Raw genomic sequence first — 20,493 nt, forward strand, 5'->3', positions numbered from 1 at the left:
CTTCTGCCCTGCATGGAGGAATGTCTTGGGGCTTCTGCCCAGTTGGGATGGGGGTCTTGGGGCTTCAGCAAAAGCAGGGCTGAAGCCATCCAACCTCCGGCTCCTGGCAGGTGTGCCCCAGCTCTTGAACTTCTGAAGATTGTTGTATGTGGCTCAGAGGTCCAGTAAGTTTGGCAACTCCTATGCTACTCAATTAGTGCAAGAGACCAAGTAAAGAAATGGATCTAGGTTTCATCCTCATCTAAGAGGAGAGTTCAGCAGCCAGGGCTTTTCACAAGAATGTCCTGCTCCTGCCCTCAGATAGTATGTCTACAATGCAACATAAGCCCAGGGTTAGTGAAACTCGAGGCAGCTGACCAATGTTGGAGAACCTGGGGCACTGATGGTTAACCCTACATTAAGAATTTTCTAACCCAGACTCAAACCTATGGTTCTGTCATCCACATCACAACAGCATGCAGACCCAAGCCAAACCAAAAACATCTCGAACACCCTAGCCCCCACCTGAAATGTGGCTGCTGTAGCCGTTTGACTGTGGTGCACCGTGAGAAAACTTTACTGCCTGTAACAGGTTGGGTCACAGAAACCCCCTTGGGACTGCCACCTGATGTGCTGAGACTACCTCTGAGCCAGTTTTCCCTGCCAGCTTCAGACTTCAGTACCTTGCCAGACACACTAGCCTGCTGCAAACAGACCCAGATATGAATCACATCCCACAAAAGCTGCAGACTTAACTGAAAACAGCTTGAGAAGTGTTCCTGTCTCCAGCACTCAGATACCCAGTTCCCAAAGGGATCCAAACCCCAAATACATCCGTTTTCCTCTGTATAAGGTTTATACAGGATAAACTCAAATTGTCTACCCTCTATAACACTGATAGAGAGATATGCACAGCTGTTTGCTCCCCCAGGAATTACTTACTTACTCTTGGTCAATTAATAAGTAAAAAGTGATTTTATTACATATAAAAAATAGGATTTAAGTGCTTTCAAGTAATAACAGACAGAACCAAGTAAATTACCAAGCAAAATAAAACAAAAAACACACAAGTCTAAGCCTAATACAGTAGGAGACTAAATGCAGGTAAATCTCACCCTCAAAAATGTTCCAATAAGCTTCTTTGAAAGACTAGACACCTTCCTAGTCTGGGTCCAGCAACCACTCAGACCCCCGTAGTTACTGTCCTTTGTTCCAGTTTCTTTCAGGCATCTCTTTGGGGTGGAGAGGCTATCTTTTGAGCCAGCTGAAGACCAAATGGAGGGGTTTCCAGGGCCTCTTATAATCTCTCTCTTGTTGGCGGAAACCTCTTTGTTCTCCTGTGCAAAATCACAACAACAAGATGGAGTCTGTAGCCACCTGAGCAAGTCACGTGTCTATGGATGATTCAGCTTTTTGCAGGCCGATGCCATTGTTTACATGTTAGTTTGAACGTTCCCAGGAAAGCTCAGATGTGGACTGGCGTATCCCAAAGTCCATTATCAGTTAAGTGTTTCTTGATTGGGCACTTACCAAGAATAGTCCTTTCTCAAGAAGCTGACCAAATGCTTTACTGAGGCTACTTAGAATCAAACAAGTACATAGCCAATATTCATAACTTCAAATACAAAAATGATACACACATATAGACAGCATAATCATAACCAGCAAACTACAACCTTTCCATAGACACCCCACTTGGCCTCCACTGTACAAGACCTGGTGCAACCGTAGGACCCAGGTTGCCACAATGATCTATACGGTTACAGTTCCTGTCAACAACATCACACTGCCCACTTTGCACATGACAGGAAGTTTGAACAGCCTGCCGAGCAACATGGTGAAGGCACCTTTTCAAGGATTTCTCTTGCTTGCGCTTTCACTCCTGTGTCAGGAAACGGGCAGAGCTTCCATGGAGTGTTGGGGGACATTTCAGCAGCCTTTTCTGGCCCACCACACACACAGAGCTTATGATGGAACAAGAGGATTACCACTACCACCACCACTCAGGCATGGCAGACTCACACTGGCTGATGAAATCATTACACCAGTATAGCTGCTGATGCTCCTTATGTAGACTGGTGCTTCTGGTGCAGGGTCACAAGCACAGATTGGTGGGATCTTATGGCCATGCAGACCAGGGATGATCAGCAGTGGGTCCAGAACTTAAGCATGAAGAAAGCTACATCTCTGGAGCTTTATGAGCAGCTTGCCCTGACCCTCCAGAATAAAGACATACGCATGAGGCCACCTTTGCTGGTCTAGAAGCGGGTTGCTATAGCTGTCTGGAAGTTAGCTACCCTAGACTGCTACAGATCCACTGCCACCAGTTTGCTGTAGGAAAGTCAACTGTGGGTAAAGTGGTTGCAGAGATTTCTGAGGCAGGTGTTTACCCCAAGCTTGCAGACATAAAAGAGTTAATTACTGGAGAATGGGGTTTGCTAACTGCGCCGCAGCCACCGATGGGACTGATGTGCCCATAGTTTGTCCTCCTCAAGGAGCACATAAGTACCTAAACTGCAAAAGGTACTATTCCATTATTATGCAGGCCCCCCGAGACCAGAGGTGAGTTTATGAATGTTGATGTGGGCTGCACGGGGAGAGTTCCTCATGGTAGGGATTTTCACTGATTGGGAGTCTGCATTAATGGACAGGCTGGGACACTATTCCCATCAAATGACAATGTCACAAATGGAATTACTGTCAACACAATTATTCAGGGGACCCTGCACACTCCCTTTTGTCTTGGCTTATAAAACCATTCCCTGATGTCAGAGGCCCTGGCAAAAGGTTTAATTACACACTCAGCAGGTGGAAAATAGTTGTTGAATGTGCTATTTCCCAGCGACCCCCTCTGCTGCTAATTTCCTGTTTTTGCTTGTTGCTCCTCAGCTGGGCTCCCTCCCTCACTCAGTGGGTTACTTAACCACCTGATTCCCCTCAGCTGTGATCTGTCAGGTTAATTAGCCTCCTTCTCAGACTGCATTAACCCTTTCAGGGCAAGTGCAGTATGAATGCCCGATCACCAGGGGGCTTGATTGTCATATTCACCAAGTACATTGCATGGTAACTTATGAAATAGGGGAGAGGGGGAAGATTAACAGTATGGATTCCAACAAGGAAGTGATGAAGTGTGGATTGCTGTACCTAAGTGTACAGAGGAATAGAGTTTGCTTACTAATACCTAATTGGTCTTGCTCATGTGTTTACCTTTATTATTTTAAATACTGATTGTAAGATGAGATGCAGTGATAGCAATAAACTTTCCTGATGACATAAAAAGCTTTATTTATAGCTTGTATTAAAACAATACAACATTCACTCATTGCCAGGCAGGCCTGCTGCCATTACCACACCAAAGCACCAGTCACGACAGAACCTTTCCAAAACCAAAAGTGCCTGAAAAAGTGCAAACAATGAAATCAAGCTAACGACAGAAACTCCCTACCTGCAACGGCATGTCCCCTGCCCCCCACTCACTTTCCCTTCTTTACCCTTTTTCCATGCAGTTGCTGCTGGGGGTGGATGCATCCGCAGGGGAGGAGGTCAAGACGGAGGACTGCATGCGGCTAAACTGCCCTGCCCAACCACTTATGGAGCGTGACTGCATGGGCCACGCCGCCATGGAGTTTTCCAAGCTGTTTCTGGACTGAGGATATGTTGCAGGGGGCTCAGGCCAAGGTATGGTAGAGACAGCAGGGAGAAAAGGTAGCACATGATCAGTGAGGGCAGTGTCAGGATTGTAATTTTTCTTAGGTTACCATTAAACAAGTCACACCAGGCTCAGCCATGATTGTGAGCTGGAGTCATAAGTACCTAGAAAGATTAGATGGATACTTATGTTAGATTTGGCATCATGTTTCTTTAAAAACTATTATATATAAAAATACTGAACTTAGTTTTACAAAAGTTACATTTGTTGTAAAAACAAAATTATAATAAATTGTCAGAAGATATTCACAATAGCTTTTTCTTTTAAGAATAGAACAAGCTAATATTTACAGCTAAAGATATTCAACACGTAGAACGCATTATCTGAACTTTATTAAAATAACTGCCCGTCACATATTTTTTTATTCTAAACGACAGCTTCTAGACAAACTTGTTTTAAGATGAAGTGACAGTTTTACCTGTTTTCATTGGCAAATGCTGCAGTTCGTATTTAACAAGCTAGAAATAAAATTTAAATAGTACAAGTATTGGCAACTTTCATTTTAATAGCGTAAGTGTTTGCTCCAACAGTTCAGATCCTCCATAAACAAAAGGTATTCAAGATATACTAGTTGTTCAGCAGAATAAATCTATTCCAGATAGATACTTTGCATGGACATTTAAATGTTAGTGATGATTTTTGTGAAACTACTACAGTTTTTTACTAAGTTTCTCAAAGAAGGAAAGTATATTCTAAGTTAGCAGGACCTATACCAGAGAGTACTCATCAAGTTTGGATTCAAAATCATCCAGTCAGAAGTGAGATCAGTTTAGCCACTACATGTACATTGAGACTATTTCCCAGGAGACGGTAGCGTTGCTTCATTGTTATCTTGTCAGGAAAGCCTAAAACAAAAACGATGTACAATACAAAGTTAGTCTGATCTGTTCCTGATCTTCCAATCTATTGGAACTTGCACAAACATTTCCTGATGCAGTTACTGAGAGCTGCAATACACGTGTCCCCTACACTGTATTTGAGCCACACCCCACTGGAATAACTCCCACTGAGCTCAATGGATTTTGGATCAAGCCTACGAGAGCAACACACACATTGTTAAGATTTTACTAACGGCCATGAAGCCCAGCTTTCCCTGCAATCTATGCTAATTCAGCTTCACTGGCATAGCCACAGATATGGGGGCAGGAGGACTAGCAGTCGAGCCCCCAAAGATGGCAATTCTGGCTGGAAGGGGGATGTGATCATAGCAGCCAGAATGTGCTGATTCAGCAAGTTTCCTTGCTGGGGAGAGGCTGAGCCAAGGGAGGGATGCCCAGGAGGAAGTGGTTGGGAGGCGTTGTTCCAGCTTTCTCTGCCAGCTATTAAGTCCCTGAATGCAAACTATTGTAGTAAAAAGCATCTCCTGCCAGCTCCAGCCATTCTGCCCAGCTCCCTAGCACCCAGACTTGGGCAGTCACTCTCCTCCAAAGGCTCATTTGTGCCTGAATTCCTCCCCTGGGATCCCCAGCCACATTCCCCAAGCAATCCACTATGTTAGGCTCAGGATTTACACAGGTTTAAAAAGTGTATATATATTAGACACACACATATACATATATACACACCTATAAGCCAGTTAGAACAATAATGGCTTTTGGGCTTCCTTTATCTTGGACTGGACAGACCACACTGGACACGTTTTCTCAGACCCTGCTCCCTCACCTGCCTGGATGAATTATCTCTGACTTTGTATTTCCTTGGCCTAAGTCTAGCCAACAACACCAAAGAGAGAGAGAGTTAGTGCCTAATACAGTTGGGGGGGGAGGGGGTTTGCTGCACAATTTTGGACCTTGTCTCACATAATTTAGGTCACATTTGCTTTTTAAGGATGCTGCTCTGCTGGTGGACACCCGCTGGCAAAGAATGCAGACTCTTACTTGCTTTCAGTTTGTTTTTCCACAAAATATTAAGGGCCTGATTTTCATTACACCATGGCCCCTTTACGGTGCACTGGCAAAGCTGTAACATCGTAGATGAAAATTATGCCCCAAGTATTGGCTTGTTTTGGGTCATTCTCCTACCTCTCTCTCTCTCTCATTCTGTATCAACAACAGGAAAGAACAGGAAAGAGAAAAGCATGATGTCATCCTCCTGAAAGCAAGTCACAGGTGCCAGAAAGAAGGGGGCAGTTTTGATAATGTTGCTGTGTTAACCTTATGGGACCTATAACATTGACTGCAATAAAACAATTAGTCTTTTATGGTTCCACATTGTAATTACTTTTGCCAACAGTTGAATGCTAAAAGCACCAATAAATCTATTTTTAAAGTCAAAGGAGAACATGAATTATGATAATGGACAGTTTTCTGCATTTCAATTGTTGGAAACAACAAAACAAAACCCCTAAATTAGAAGAAACAAAAATTCAGTCAAACGAGTGCCTCTCATCACTGCCTTTTCATAATACAGAAACTTTTCATTCCAAAACTCATTGTTTTTCCCAGTTTACATTCATGAGCCTATTTGGCTATACAACACATAGGTTTGATCTTATAAACTGGGAAAAACTGATAAAAGTTTAGAGAAATGGTCCAAATAATAATAATCCATCATTAAAATAAAGTCATACTGTAGTAACTAACACACACAAAAAGCGAAGCATTCTTCTTCAAAATGCCAGCTTGGCAATTCTGGATGTAGTTCTGAAGACTAGATGAGCAACAGGGGAAATTCACAAAAAGAAAAGGAGTACTTGTGGCACCTTAGAGACTAACAAATTTATTAGAGCATAAGCTTTCGTGAGCTACAGTTCATTTCATCGGATGCATTTGGTGGAGGCACGTACCAAATTCTGGAGGAAATCCATGGAGATTTTCTATTTCTCTAGGAGTAAAATATCTTAGTTTTAGTGTTGACAATTTCATAAGCTTCTCTTCTTCTGATAGTATCTCAATGGATTTAAACACTGATTCTAGCTGTGGGGAAAGTACAAAACAACAGATATGGATGATGGACAACGACTACATAAAATTACAGCATAACGTATCTTCATGAAATATTTAAGGTGATTGCATTGCTGAAGACAACAGTACGGCTGTGCATTCTGTTTAAAAGTATAGTTTGTGCTATACTTTTCCACTCAACAATGTCTCAACAATTGCAGTTTACAAGAAAAACCATCATGCTGTCAAGAACGAGTAATCATTTTTTCTGAAGTCAGAGGCTATACAAATATTCAAATATGCAACCATAGGATAATAAACTGCTGTCGAACACTGGAGAATAAAGATGACTCAATAAGCAGGAACTAACATCCTGTACTAAAATTATGCTATGTATACTTTGTTAAACCTGACAGCTTTGATATTCCTCTATGTTCCAACACTGCATTCCTTGTACACACAAAAATGCTATTTAAATCCTGGCCAAGGATTAAAAAGTGGAGTCTTTCCATATATGTATGATGGGGTCTGTAAAACAGTAAACAAATTTCTGTGATGTTTCATCAAAAAAAGCCTGCCATTTCATTGTTTTACTTTTCCTGTGCTAAAATATCACTTCTTGATGAATTTCACATTAAAAGTGGACAATTTCAAAATGTTATGTTTCAATGCAAAAGATAATACTTTTGAAATTTAAAAAAATTGAGTTTTGTTTGACATTTTTGCTGTAAAATAGGGTCATGTGTGTGCAAAAACTGGCCCACAAATGGCACTACAGCAAAAATCTGTTGTACTGTAAATATCCACCGACCCAGCTCATATCAAGGTTTTCAGGTTTCATTGTGAATATTATGCATAGCAATAGGAATGATAAAATAGTCGCATACCCACATTCTTCCCACACAACCATGACTTTAATATACTCCATCTGGGTACTCATAGTAAATTAATTGGAAATACTGGAAGATCTGGAGAGATAGTTGGTCTGTGCTGTAAGATTTAGTCCTGAAGACATTTTTGCTTATAATAAATCCAGAATAGTTAAGCCAAAGTAGTAAGACAAAAAATAATAAATCATTCTGATATGAATTACAATGCATCCTGTACCTGCACATCCTCTGCTGTCTTCAGCACTGAGCCTGTTCCTTCTACATAGTGACCATACCTTAAAAAAAAAAAAAAAAAAACATACATGAAAAGTTCTATTAGGCTTTACAATATTGATGAGTGTAGAAAAGCATGGAGGTTAATTTGCTGGCACTAACAAATAGTCTTCTGGAAAGGTTACACAAAGGCCTTCTTATTAACACAACTAACCCTGGGACTACAAAACCAGCCTCTGAAAATAATCTTTGGGGATTATTCTCCCATCAGTGCTCAGGAGATTTATCCATGGTAACAATCTATAGAGCAACCAGTCAAGGATTTCAGGCATAATGTCTTCAGAAATGGCCACCTAAGTTTCATGCATTTGTTCATGCAAATTATGCATTTGTAAGTGCAAATGGGCTTTTGGGTACACAACTCGGGAACTTCTCCAATTTAGCATCTATTTAGATTTGCATGCAAAATGAAGATGGCCACTTTTGAAAATTTGGTTCTTTGTACTCAAAAGGAAGAGAGGACCATTAGCGAGAGCCTAAAATTTTAATTTTCACTCATGAAGAGCAGAGAAATTCAGTCACATTTTTGCATTAGTTGAACATATTTTTACTTGCTTTTTTGTTTACAGCAGTCAAAAAATATCCAGCATATAATAGTAAGAGTTGACATTATAAGCTATATTTTGGCTCTTTTGGAGGGTTTGTGGTTTATACTGTAAATACATGTTTACTCAACAGTCTCTCACAGAGTATCATTTAAATATAATTATAGGGGTGCCAGAGACATACACTGCTTGCATGATAACTATTGTGCAAGCAAGTCCTGAATAGACAGGGATTTAGAAAGCAAAATAAATAGGCTTTGCACAGTGAACATCTAAGGAACAGCCACCCATCTGCATCACGCCTCTGGATGCACTTATTCCACACAACCACTAGCCATGCCCTCACCTTATGCTACTTGCTACATTGCTCCTCACCATTGTCTAGACCGCTTTTATGGAGTCCTCTGCACAGCTTCTTGGGAGCTTAACTCATCCCTTCCAGATGCACTGATAAACTGTTGTGGCTGCCTTTTGTTTTGGGCTTTACATACCCCACAAAGGGAAAAAGCAGTGGGAAAAGTCCTTCCCCGCCCCCCACAGGTGCAATAGTCTTGTTAGGGCTCAATCCTGCATGAAGCTGAGCACTCCTGCACTGATCCAGGAAAGAACTTCAGTAGCCATAGTGAAGTCAACAGGACTACTCATGTGATTAAAATTAAGCTTGTATGTAAATGCTGTGCTGGATCAGGGCCCCAAAACACAGTTATGGATTATGATGTAAGCAATTAAAGCCATCTTCTAAATACATGGTCTTCAATTGATTCATTTTTTAAACATACATTTTTAACAAATATTTGTTTTCACAAGGTAACCCATATGAGAGGAATTCTAATGTATTATATATACACAAAGTACCTGCATTTATAAATAATAATAAAAAATTTCTGAGGCAAAACTACTAAAAGAATTGCAAGTAGTTCCTAAACTGGTACTTCAAATCTGCCTTATTCTGGCAGGTGATCTTTTTCATACATCCATATTATTATAAAAAAGATGCTAAATGATTCTAAACGATTTATGCTGAAGGAATTGTGGAAAATATGGTAGTATGATATATACTATGTATGGTGGAACTGCCCAAAAATTACAATATTTTGGTTTCTGTAGAGAGATAATGTAATATAATTCTAAGCGAATACTCTGAAAGATCACCTGCTCTTTACAACTGAATAATAATTTTTATAAATTCGGGCAGAATTACATCTTTTCTTATTAGCTGTTCATATTTCTTTTTATTGTTGCTGACTAGAGATAACTCAACAACCCTAACCTAGACTGAATACTTAATGAAATTTGGGAAATTTTGGCATAGGAAAAAAAGAATATTAGTAATTGGGCAGTTGGTTACTTTTCAGTACTTATATGGAAAGCAGACGCTGGATTAGAAAACCATGCTCTACCTTTTTACTTTACCGAAGTTTTATTATTTTGTTGTTGTTCTCTTTATGTACAGGTTTCAGAGTAGCAGCCGTGTTAGTCTGTATTCGCAAAAAGAAAAGGAGTACTTCTGGCACCTTAGAGAGTAACAAATTATTTGAGCATAAGCTTTCGTGAGTTACAGCTCACTTCATGCATCCGATGAAGTGAGCTGTAGCTCATGAAAGCTTATGCTCAAATAAATTTGTTAGTCTCTAAGGTGCCACAAGTACTCCTTTTCTCTTTATGTACGTAAGTTACTTAAAATGTCTTAGTTTGACTCAGGCAACCTAGTCTTTGTCTGGGTATAGTGTATTCCCTTGTGACTCTAATAAAAAGTCAGTTTCCTCTACACTATGTAGAGCTTTCAGTAACTTGCTTTACATGAGTTTCCAGGTGATTGATTCCTTTGGCAATAGCATATCCTTGTCAAGGCTACATGGATTTATAAAGGGATCCATCAGAGCAGTCTCTGAAAGAGGGTTTAACTTGCTCTGTCATTCAAAATGTTCCACATCTCCCTCTCATTGCCTGCACCACAGCCTACACTGCTGTGAAATGCTTTGCACTTGTACACTCAGTCAACAAGATAAACAAGTTCTTCCCCCATCCTCAATCCAGTTCAACAGCGAGGGGTGATAGAGTGCTCTGGTTATTCCCAAAACCAGCTGTCCCACAACTACATTAAAGCACTTCAGCGAGCCAGACACTTTTCCTATTTTGGGCCGTTCTGTAAATAAAAGTATATTTTAAAACCAAAACATAATGAGCCAAATTTATCCTTGCTACTGCAGTGAAATGTCTGGAGTTACACCAGGAATTAGTTTGGCCCAGGGTTTTTAACTAAGTGTGCTAGTTACGGGCCCAGTCTGGTGAGATGCTGAGTGTCTCCAGTATTCCCCCCAACTTGTATTGGTGCTGATGTCAGTCAGAGCTGAAAGAAAAATGATCTTTCCATCCTGTAAAAATTTTCAAGGTTTCAAAAAAGTTTCCTGCTCTGAACAAAAAAAGAGTCAACCTTAAAAAATGTTCATAAACTGAAAGTCTGGGGAAAAAAAGTGGTTTGGGTGAACTGAAACATTTTATTTTGATAAAATGAAATATTTTTAAATTGATTGACCCATTTTTTATTTGTAAAATGTTTTTGCTCTATAAATTAGCTTATGGAAACATTGTGTTGAACTAGAGAACCAGACATATTTATTTTAGAAGTCAAAGTATTTTTGACAATTTCAAAACTTAAAAATATCTGAGTTACTAAATTACTTAAAACTGACCCCTTTCCTGTGAAAAGTTTTGGTTTCAATGAATCAAGTGTTTTCTGACCAAAAAACAAAACAAAACAAAAAACTTTTCATCAAAAAATTCCCAACTAGCTCTAATGTCAATGTGAATTGAGAACACTCAGCACTGATTGTGCCTTAGAAATGCAGAGTACAAATTAGGAAGCTACTAGACCAGTGAGCAACAGATATTTAACTGAATAAGCTGTCATTTGTGCATTTCTTCATTAAAAATGTAACTAATTGTTGTAAATAAGGAATGTATGGCCAGATCCCTACATGATGTGAATGGACATAACTCCATTGCCTTCAGTGGAGCTACAGCTGAGGATTTCGCCCCACTGTTTACATCATCAATTAAATATACATTAGTGACAGTTTTAATGAGGAAAGGAGCTGTTACTGAAATTACAAAGCATTATGTGTTAAGTAATATAAAGAAATTAATTGGTACATTAGGTTTCCACCAATCTATTGGAACAATGTTTCCACCAGGGGTAATTAAGCTTCTCTGAAGGTCACCAAACAAATGGCATTGTCTTTGTGAGTGCTTTTGTGTGTAGGGCACATGATGTTCTGCCAGAGCGATTCTCATGCTCATATTCTGTTGAATCAGGAAGCATGCAATAACGAGAAATGTGTTACAGTAATGTCTTGCTTTTTGATGGAACGCTGCTTTTGGTTTTTAAGATGACTGCAAAGAAATGTTTGCATTTAACATGTCTGGATAAGGTCCCCCAGAGGACTCTCCTGGACACTTACCCTTTTGTGAAGCAAGTGGATCTCCTGCAGCTGGGTGTTACAATGTCTAACAGGAAAGCATAGCGCAGTAAGGCCTTTGGTGGCAAGAAGTACTGACTCATTTCTTCTCCATCCTCTTCAAGGAAGTCTTTTAGCATTTGAATAGAGATCACTGTCCTGGTTCCGCTTTCTTTCCATTTCTTTTGCTGTTTCAAGTTTAAAAATGAATGCTTCCTTCTGCGAACACTGTCCGCTGCCACCATCAGAACCAGAGTTTGGCTCAATGTGCTCCTCTTCGGGTGATGTGAAGGAGCTCTCTTTTTCCAAGCCTGCAGCGACTCTGTGCTTCACTAAAGCTTTTGGCTCCTGATCTGGGAAATTTTCCAATATCTAGCATGGAACAAAATATGCAAATGATTAAAATACTGTACTTAGTACTGTAATAGGTAACTGCTGAGAGAAGTCCATGTAGCAATGTCTGGGAAGTCATACAGAGCTGTCCAGAATAAAATAAGACTTGATTCTCTGTCTATCAAGATTTTGAAAGGATTCTGCATTATGAAGCGCTATCTTGTACATGCTTTGTAGATGTATGCAGCCAGTTTAAGGAATATGGATCTTGACATTTCACTTCCATAAACAGGAAGAAAGGATTGTGCGAAACTATCATAAAGAAAGCTAGGACCAGGTGAAAGTTGCTTGGTTAGAGGCTTGGCTAGTAAGCTGAGACTCAGACCAGATTTGCTGAAATGTTTGTGAACCTCTGGTGAGTTTTACACCCCCTCCCACACATGCCTATGTCTGTCTCAATAGGCTTGGAATTCACCATTACCTTTCTAAGTCGTCTGGTCGTCTTTACTCTTTTCTGGGAATTCTGGTGCTTTGTGGGCCACTCCTTCCTCTATGGAGATCTTCAAGGGGCACAGGCTGGTCACCCATTTTCTATCTCTTAGGGTCCTAGAGGACATTGCTGCATTCTGCACCCTTCCAAGAAAAGGTTCCAGAGTGCCCAGTACCTTGGTCTCTTCTGAGTCAGCAAAATTGTTCCTAGGAACTACTTTAAGCTATCTAAGCCAGTGGGAGCCATTTCAGTTCCCAACAAGGCCAGAATCAGGAAAAAAGGAAAGGTGGCTTACAACCATTTTACTTATGCACACACTCTGCAGCTGAGCATAAGCTTTGCACAGATGAAGATCTAGCCCTCAGTCTCCTTGAAACAAAGAGTAGTCAAGAAATAGCAATGAATCTCACCTGACCAGGAGCTTGAAAGGAAAGTAACTCTGACTGAAGCTTTGCAATCAGAAAATATCGCAGTCTAGAATTGGGAATGCCAAGCTGTAAGCAAAACCCCATAAAACAATCAGTCCACATGGTACAGAGAATCAAAGCAATCTGCACTGTCACAAAAAAAGCAAGTTACCACTTCTTGTATTAATACAATATTAGGCACTGAAAATGTTTACCACTTCAAAGCTGTTAACATTAACCAACATTACCCTAGACTAATGTGATTTTCAACTGGCCTAAAATTGTGTCTTAAAATGTGCTCATGAAGAAATCTCTACATCGTTAGTTTGTAGTTAAGGATCTGCAGTACAGGCAATTTTCATACACTGTACAACTCAGATCTTTCCATCCATTTGCAGCATGGTGTGTGCCCTCACTTCCCACAGATTTATTCTGCCTCTGATCACACCTTCCCTACCTAATCTTTCTCAAGCAAGAGAAATACTTGATTTTTCTCAGGTTTTTGACTGTTGTCTGCAAATCAATAGAAAAGTTAAACTTTGTATGTAAGGTGGGAAGTCAGAGAGACTGAAATGTCTAACTACAATTTTTAGGGCAAACATAGTGCCCATTATCTGTCACAATGAAGAAGCAAGAGGAGATGATCAATCACATGAACAAGAAAATTAGATAAGATGTCACAATGAAGCATGGCCCTGTATCTCAAAGATACAGAGATTTACATGTAACACAGTAATGGCCTGATTCTATCTTGGACAAGCAAAACTAATTTAATTACTGATTTAAACAGTAAAAAGAAAAGGAGTACCTGTGGCACCTTAGAGACTAACAAATTTTAGAGCATAAGCTTTCGTGAGCTACAGCTCACTTCATCGGATGCATCCGATGAAGTGAGCTGTAGCTCACGAAAGCTTATGCTCTAATAAATTTGTTAGTCTCTAAGGTGCCACAGGTACTCCTTTTCTTTTTGCGAATACAGACTAACACGGCTGCTACTCTGAAACCTGATTTAAACAGTATCCATTGGACGTTCAAGCAGTGATAAGCCGAACAAATATGTAAATATCCTGACCTAACCCAAAGCTAAGTCAGATGGCACCACCAGTCCAGAGAAATGTCCACAAAATTGGACATCACCCTTTCTTCCAGCATGTGAAATTCTTTCCAAATATCCCATTTATTCTTTGGCACAGTTGGATGAGTTATAATAATCTTATTACTCACGTATGTTGGAGACAAGAGAAATTCTTGGTATTTAAATCCACACTTCTTTAGTGTTTCTACAAGTTTGTCTCTGATAATGAAAAAAAATAAATAAAGCCAATTACTGCTCATATGCAATTAGACACAGAGTGCAATATACTCTCTGTTCACATCTTTTCTTTTCTTAAATAAAGATCCATTAAATGCAATACTGTAGGCACTAGGACAGTCAGCAGACACACTAGAATACTCAAACACAGCTTTGTAGACATCCAATATGGACATTTATGTTTCAAGAAAGAACGCAAAGTATAGCGTTGCACTAGCCGAGCAAGGAGCAATTACAAAAGACTTTCATGGAAACACCACAACTACTTTGTAGCAAACATCCTCCAAAGAAAGTATCCAGTCTTTCAAAAGTACTTACATACAACATGTTGTCCAGTCAGTAGGAGACAGTCTCATTAGATGTGGTTTGCAAAATTATTTACAAGCACTGGATTAGAAGTAGGATATTAAAACTCCTACTTAACGATTCTTGAGTTGACACCTCAGTACCTCCCTATGTTTACGTCTGAGCTTGTTTATTTAAGTACTACCCCAGTACAATAAAGGAAAGACTGTTTGAAGTAAGAGATTCGCAACAATTGGTTGCTTAGCACAGGGGATTTCTAATAAAAGTCTACTCCATATATTTTGAGGAGACTATTAAAATGGAAGGTTGCTTACTAAGGATAGTGTCTGATATAGGGTATACTATACTCTGCAGCCTAACAGCCGGCTGGATCCACATTGAAAGTAAGGACTATGATCTAAATCCTGGCCTGGCAGGGACCACAAGGAAAAAGAGGAATGTTCTCTGGTGTGTTTTATGACATACAGATCATTGCATTTATAGGACAAGATCGGCCAGGGATACGCATGGGCCCAGTTTACAGCTCTTGCAAGCAGAAGCACACTTAGTAGCCAACAGGGAGCTGGAAATGCCCCCTAATTGGCAAACAGTGTTCATGAAGGCATATGGTGATGTGCAGGCTAGCATATAAGGCAGTTTCCTCTCTCTCCTACTGCTTTTATCTATGCAAAGATCCTGACCTATTGTTTGCATGGGGGGAGGAGGGATTAGGCAAAAGAGGATCCCTACAGCCTCTCTCCAGCTGGCACAGCAGCAGGTAGGATTTAGTTTTCCATTTTTGGGTTAAGCCCCAGTCTCTACCTCTCAATTACTAAGGCTATGGCTACACTAGAAAGCTTATAGCGGTGCAGCTGTCAGCTCTCTGGGTAGTCACTCTATGATGACAGGAGAGAGCTCTCCCATGGGCTTAATTACTGCAGCCCCCATGAGCGGTGGTAGCTATGTCGGCAAGAGAACCTCTCCCGCTGACATAGTGCTGTCCACACCAGCACTTAAATTGGCATAAATTATGTTGCTCAGGGGGTAGCTAATTCACACCCCGAGTGACATAACTTATGTTGACTTAAACTGTAGTGTAGCCGTAGCCTAGATTTCAAAATGAAAGTCGAATTACGATTTCCAAAACTTCTCCAGGTTAGAAGCCTACTATTTGCCTGCACAGTTTGCTGATGAGGTCACACCGAATTCTCAGAGCCAGCAGTCAGTCAAGCAGGGTACGAATACAAGGCTTTCAGCTAACCCTTGCCCCTCTACTATGACCACTAGAAAGGAAACACAGTAAAAGCTGTGAGAGCTATGCCCACACCCTGTGTTGTACGATAATATTATTCTTTGAAAATATAGATCTCTCCTGAATGAAGCAAGATGACAAAACAGGCAAAGAAGATGCACGTCAACTTCTACCAGCTAGCAACATATTTTAAATTATTTTATCGGTTTGGAGAAATCAATAACTTTTCAATAAAGTCCCCCACGCCCTAAAAATTTAATTGTAAAATTAAAATAGTATTTTTAACCTGAAACTGATAATGCACTATTTCACTCCGCTCCTCTTTTAATCTAACTTCCAAAAAAATAAATTACCTGCCCCTCCCCTTTATCTAATACCGTTCCTAATTAAAAATGATCATACCAGACCTGGCAGAAGACGTTTCAAATCCTTTCACATTTTCTAAAAGTATATATTTTGGCAGCCTCTGGAGCCTAAAAGAAAAGTCGATGTAGTTTAGTAAGATGTAAACCATATTACATCAACAGCACAGACTTGTTTAGCAATAAGAAAGATTTAGGTGAAAGTTGCCAAATTTAGGTGGCTAACTTTAGTCAGCTAAACAAAAATGATCTGATTTTCATAGATGCTGAGCACACGTAATCCTCAATTAAGTTAATAAGAATTGCAGAGCCTCTGCGCTTCTGAAAATCAGGCCACATTTGCTTAGGTGCTAGATAAGGATTTAGGAGCCTACCATTGAAAACACTGACCTTTATTCATTTACCAAAGCATCATTCTCATTCATAAGGCTATAAGTTAGCGGTCTGGATGGTACATGATGAGAAAAAAAAAAAAAGAAAGAAAAAAATACCCACTCATCCAGTGTGTGGAAAACTTGTAACAAAATGGGCCTGATCATGCTCCCACCTCAAGTGAGTGTCAGAACTCCCGTTAATTTTAGTGAAAGCAGGATTAGACCCAGTGTTTCGTTTTAGTAGACACTGTGTTTTCAGAGAGTTTGCCGTTCAGATATTTTCTGTTGTGTCTAATTAGCTTTTGTGGAAATTTACTTTAAATATGGTTTCAGTGGGGCTAGTCTGAAGACCTGTGGCATCAATGCCAGGCAGGAGCTCAGAGTCTGGAACCAAGATCATTGCATAGGCAGCAGGCTTAGTCTCTGGAGGAGGGAGCTCCTCATTTTGTTCTGGAGCATTCTTCTTTGGCTGATTCATGAGTCACACAGATGAGCTCCACAGAGCTTCCGCCAGTAAAATGGACTGTTCCAAACATGATCGGGAAGGTTAAAAACGGAGCCCCAACACACAAAACAACTGCATTATGATATACTCCTAAACTCTGATAGCAAATACAATAATGATAAAGGAGGTGTGACACTTTCTTCAGGTGCCCAGGACTCGAGTCACCTTGTTACGCTGCTGCCTCAGCAAGAGAGCAACTTGCCGATGCTTAACTGGATGTCAGCGCCCTGAAACCACCAGTCTAGTGGCGACCTAAGCAACCTCCTCCCAGCCCTTACTTTGCCTTGCAGGTTAACAAAAGGTGCACCCCAGCCCACAAGCCCTTCTGAAAGCATCCCCCTGTAATATTCATCACTGGCCACTCACAGAAATGATCAGGTTTGTGAACCCCAAGGGAACAGAATGCTTGAATATACGCTAGAATATACCAGCTTGACTGGTATAACTCAGGATCAGGTCTTTTATAACACCCAAGCACTGAGATACAGTTATAGTAAAAATACTCATAAGTTTTTCATCAGAGATAAAGATTTAAGATATACAGAGTCAGGATAATGGAAACAGAAATGGTTACATATAAAACAAAAAGTATAACCCCTTTCTTAGAGTCTAAACTTTAAACAGGCTAAAACCCTTGTCTCAAGTTGCTTCAGGTGAGAAACTATCTCCCAGCATCTCCACCCTTCATGAATGTAAAAGGAGCCAGAACATCTACACTGCAATTTTATAGCCCCTCAGCCTGAGCCAGCTAACTCGGGCTAACTTGCTATGGGTCTTTTATTGTAGTGTAGATGTGCCCTCTGTGTCCAGACTCCACCTCCACTGGCTGAAGACTCCAGGGCCTCCTCAGATCCAGAATATCTCCAAGTTCTCCCTTTCCATGCCTTCATGTGTTAACCACCCCAGAGTCCCCTCCAGCCCCACTTCACCAGTATTCCTCTATAAAAGATTGGAAAAAAGGTAAGAACAGGAAAGGAAGTTGCAATTACTTTATAATACTGTGCATGAAATTTGTGCAGGATATTACAATTAAGGATACAAAACAGTAACTCCTACAGTTTACTCACTCCAGACTTTACTGAACATTTTCCCATTTGGGATAGAATTTTTCATGTCTGGTCTCTGGCAAAGATGTCATTTCCAAAAACCACATGCACACTATCTCAGCAAAACACACTCCCCTGGAGCTGGAGAACTCTGTAGCAATGGCTACCCAGCCTTTTTGTGATCTCTCTGCAGCAATTCCAGCTTCACTTTGACAATCTGCCCAAGAGAGATTAGCAGTATCTTCTGGGACACAGAGATAAATTCTCCCAGCCAAGCCCGACTCCTTTACCCTGTCATGATAAGGGTCACATGTACCACAGCCTTGTGTCTTTTATCTGAGAAAAGAAAGTTTCTATCTTCTCAGTCTAACCACGCAACAATCAAAATGCACCATTTCCACTTTGAAAGCAAAAAACTGTCTCCAAAGAAGAGCTGCCCCCTTTCAGTTTCCTCAACTGTAAAATAGAGATAATGGTACTGACACTCCTTTCTGACATGTGTTGCGATCTATGGATGAGCTTAACAGTAGTCTAATAAACAATTAACTCACAGACCTATTTTTTAAAACAAATTCAACACAAAGGAAGGATGCAATTAATTGCAATTAAGGCACAGGACTGGGTGAGATGTGGGTTAGGATCATAGAATATCAGGGTTGGAAGGGACCTCAGGAGGTCATCTAGTCCAACCCCCTGCTCAAAGCAGGACCAATCCCCAACTAAATCATCCTGGCTCAGCCACTCATTTCCTTTGTGACTTTGGGCAAGTCACTTAAGCTTCCAGGTCTTCAGTTCCTTATTCATAAAATGGGGAAAATAATCAAACTTCCTTTTACTTGTCATTTGTCTGTCTTAGCTATTTTGTTCATAAGCTCTTTGGGGCAGGAACTCTTTTACTATGTCTCTACTGTACTTACCCCACTCTCATGAGGGGCCTTTAATTTCTACTGTAATGCAACAGTAATAAATCTATTTTTAGCATACATAGCACACGAGACTTGTGAAGATGAGACTCAGAAGACCATCAATTTATTTGAGAATTACATTAAAGTTCCGTTCTTGGGCTCCAAGAACATTTAGTATTTTGGTGCTGATCCTCCCACTATAATTCAAATAGCTAGTGAACCAAAGTGCTCAGAAATCCAGTGGGTGTGAGTTTCATGCTAGATTTGTGTCTTCACTGAAAGGGAAAAGGTGAGGGTTGGGAGCCTACACTTGTTGCTTGTTACCCAGAATGATGAAAATACATCTTCTACCATCCTTCTTATAGAGAAGAAGGATGATCCAGTGACTAAGGTTCTAGTCTAGGCCTTGGGCAACCTAGGTTCTATTTCCTGCTGACACTGACTTCCTGTATGACCCTGGGCAAGTCACATAGCCGCTGTGCCTGGAGTTCCCGCATCTGCAAAAGGACAATAGCACACTGCACTGCCTCACAAGTTTGAGGGAAAAATACACTAAAGATTGTGAGGTGCCCGGAAAATAAAATTATGGAGTCCATAAAAGTTTAAACTGACCATAGCACGTTGTGCTACATTCCATCAGAAGCCGATGCAGCACTGCATATGCATGACAGGACACATGAATCTCAGCCCTAGGCAAAGTGACACAATGTCACCATGTGAGAAAACAAAAATAAAACAACTGACACTACTGCTGTCATGCACGCAGTTACATGTGCAGATAACCCGCAGAGATAGTTTGGCTGGAATCAGGATCCTTGGGACCACCTCCTTCCCCTTGCCAGCTATATCTAAGGAAGAAAAGATCTTCCAAAGACAAGAAGATATTTTAGATGGCCCAATTCCCTCTTCGTGTAGCAAAAATTTGAAGAAAAGCAGAAGGTGGCCAGATCCCCTCTGCTCCTCTGAGGGAAAGGACTGAAAAGCAGGAAGCTGGTAGCCTGATCCCAACCTCCGATATAAGTAGGATCTCCGAGGAATGACTGATGGTTAGCTGATCCCTCACAGCAGCAAAACCCAAATACTCAGATTGATGCCAACTGGTGCCCAATCCAGCAGCAGGGATTTCTCCAGTGGCAATATCTAGACCAGCTCTCTTCTATCACTGCATGAGAAGGCTCTCACAGAAATATTCATCTTTGACCAAACAGACTATGAGAAATATTTTGAATTGATTTGCACTTTATGTGAGCAGGGAACATTTTTGTTAATATGTGACACCTATGACTAGTAGTAGAGTATAATTGTTGCTATCATTAATTGGTTTTGAACCAATACTGTGTAGAGATTATAGAGGAACACTAACAGAGAAGCAGGGCCCAAGTAACTCCACACTATTATGATTTATTATGTTACAAACCACAATAAACTGGTTGCATTCCAAACAGGGCAGAAATTGTGCCTTCTCCTAAGATATACAACAGTGGTG

At 40.5% G+C, this 20,493-nt stretch overlaps 1 protein-coding gene across 1 annotated transcript in view; it reads right to left on the bottom strand.

Moving 5' to 3' along the window:
- Positions 1–3,244: 3,244 nt before the first annotated feature.
- Positions 3,245–20,493, bottom strand: part of TRDMT1 (tRNA aspartic acid methyltransferase 1) — a 41,209-nt gene continuing 23,960 nt past the window's right edge. Inside the window, 8 exon segments of the mRNA XM_038390275.2 lie at positions 3,245–4,533; positions 6,474–6,603; positions 7,678–7,735; positions 11,740–11,886; positions 11,888–12,108; positions 12,970–13,053; positions 14,191–14,260; positions 16,223–16,288. Coding sequence (XP_038246203.2) covers positions 4,433–4,533; positions 6,474–6,603; positions 7,678–7,735; positions 11,740–11,886; positions 11,888–12,108; positions 12,970–13,053; positions 14,191–14,260; positions 16,223–16,288 — 877 coding nt within the window. The 3' untranslated portion in view covers positions 3,245–4,432.

This window comes from Dermochelys coriacea, chromosome 2, assembly GCF_009764565.3.
Source record: "Dermochelys coriacea isolate rDerCor1 chromosome 2, rDerCor1.pri.v4, whole genome shotgun sequence".
In the NCBI taxonomy this organism is placed as follows: Eukaryota; Metazoa; Chordata; order Testudines; family Dermochelyidae; genus Dermochelys; species Dermochelys coriacea.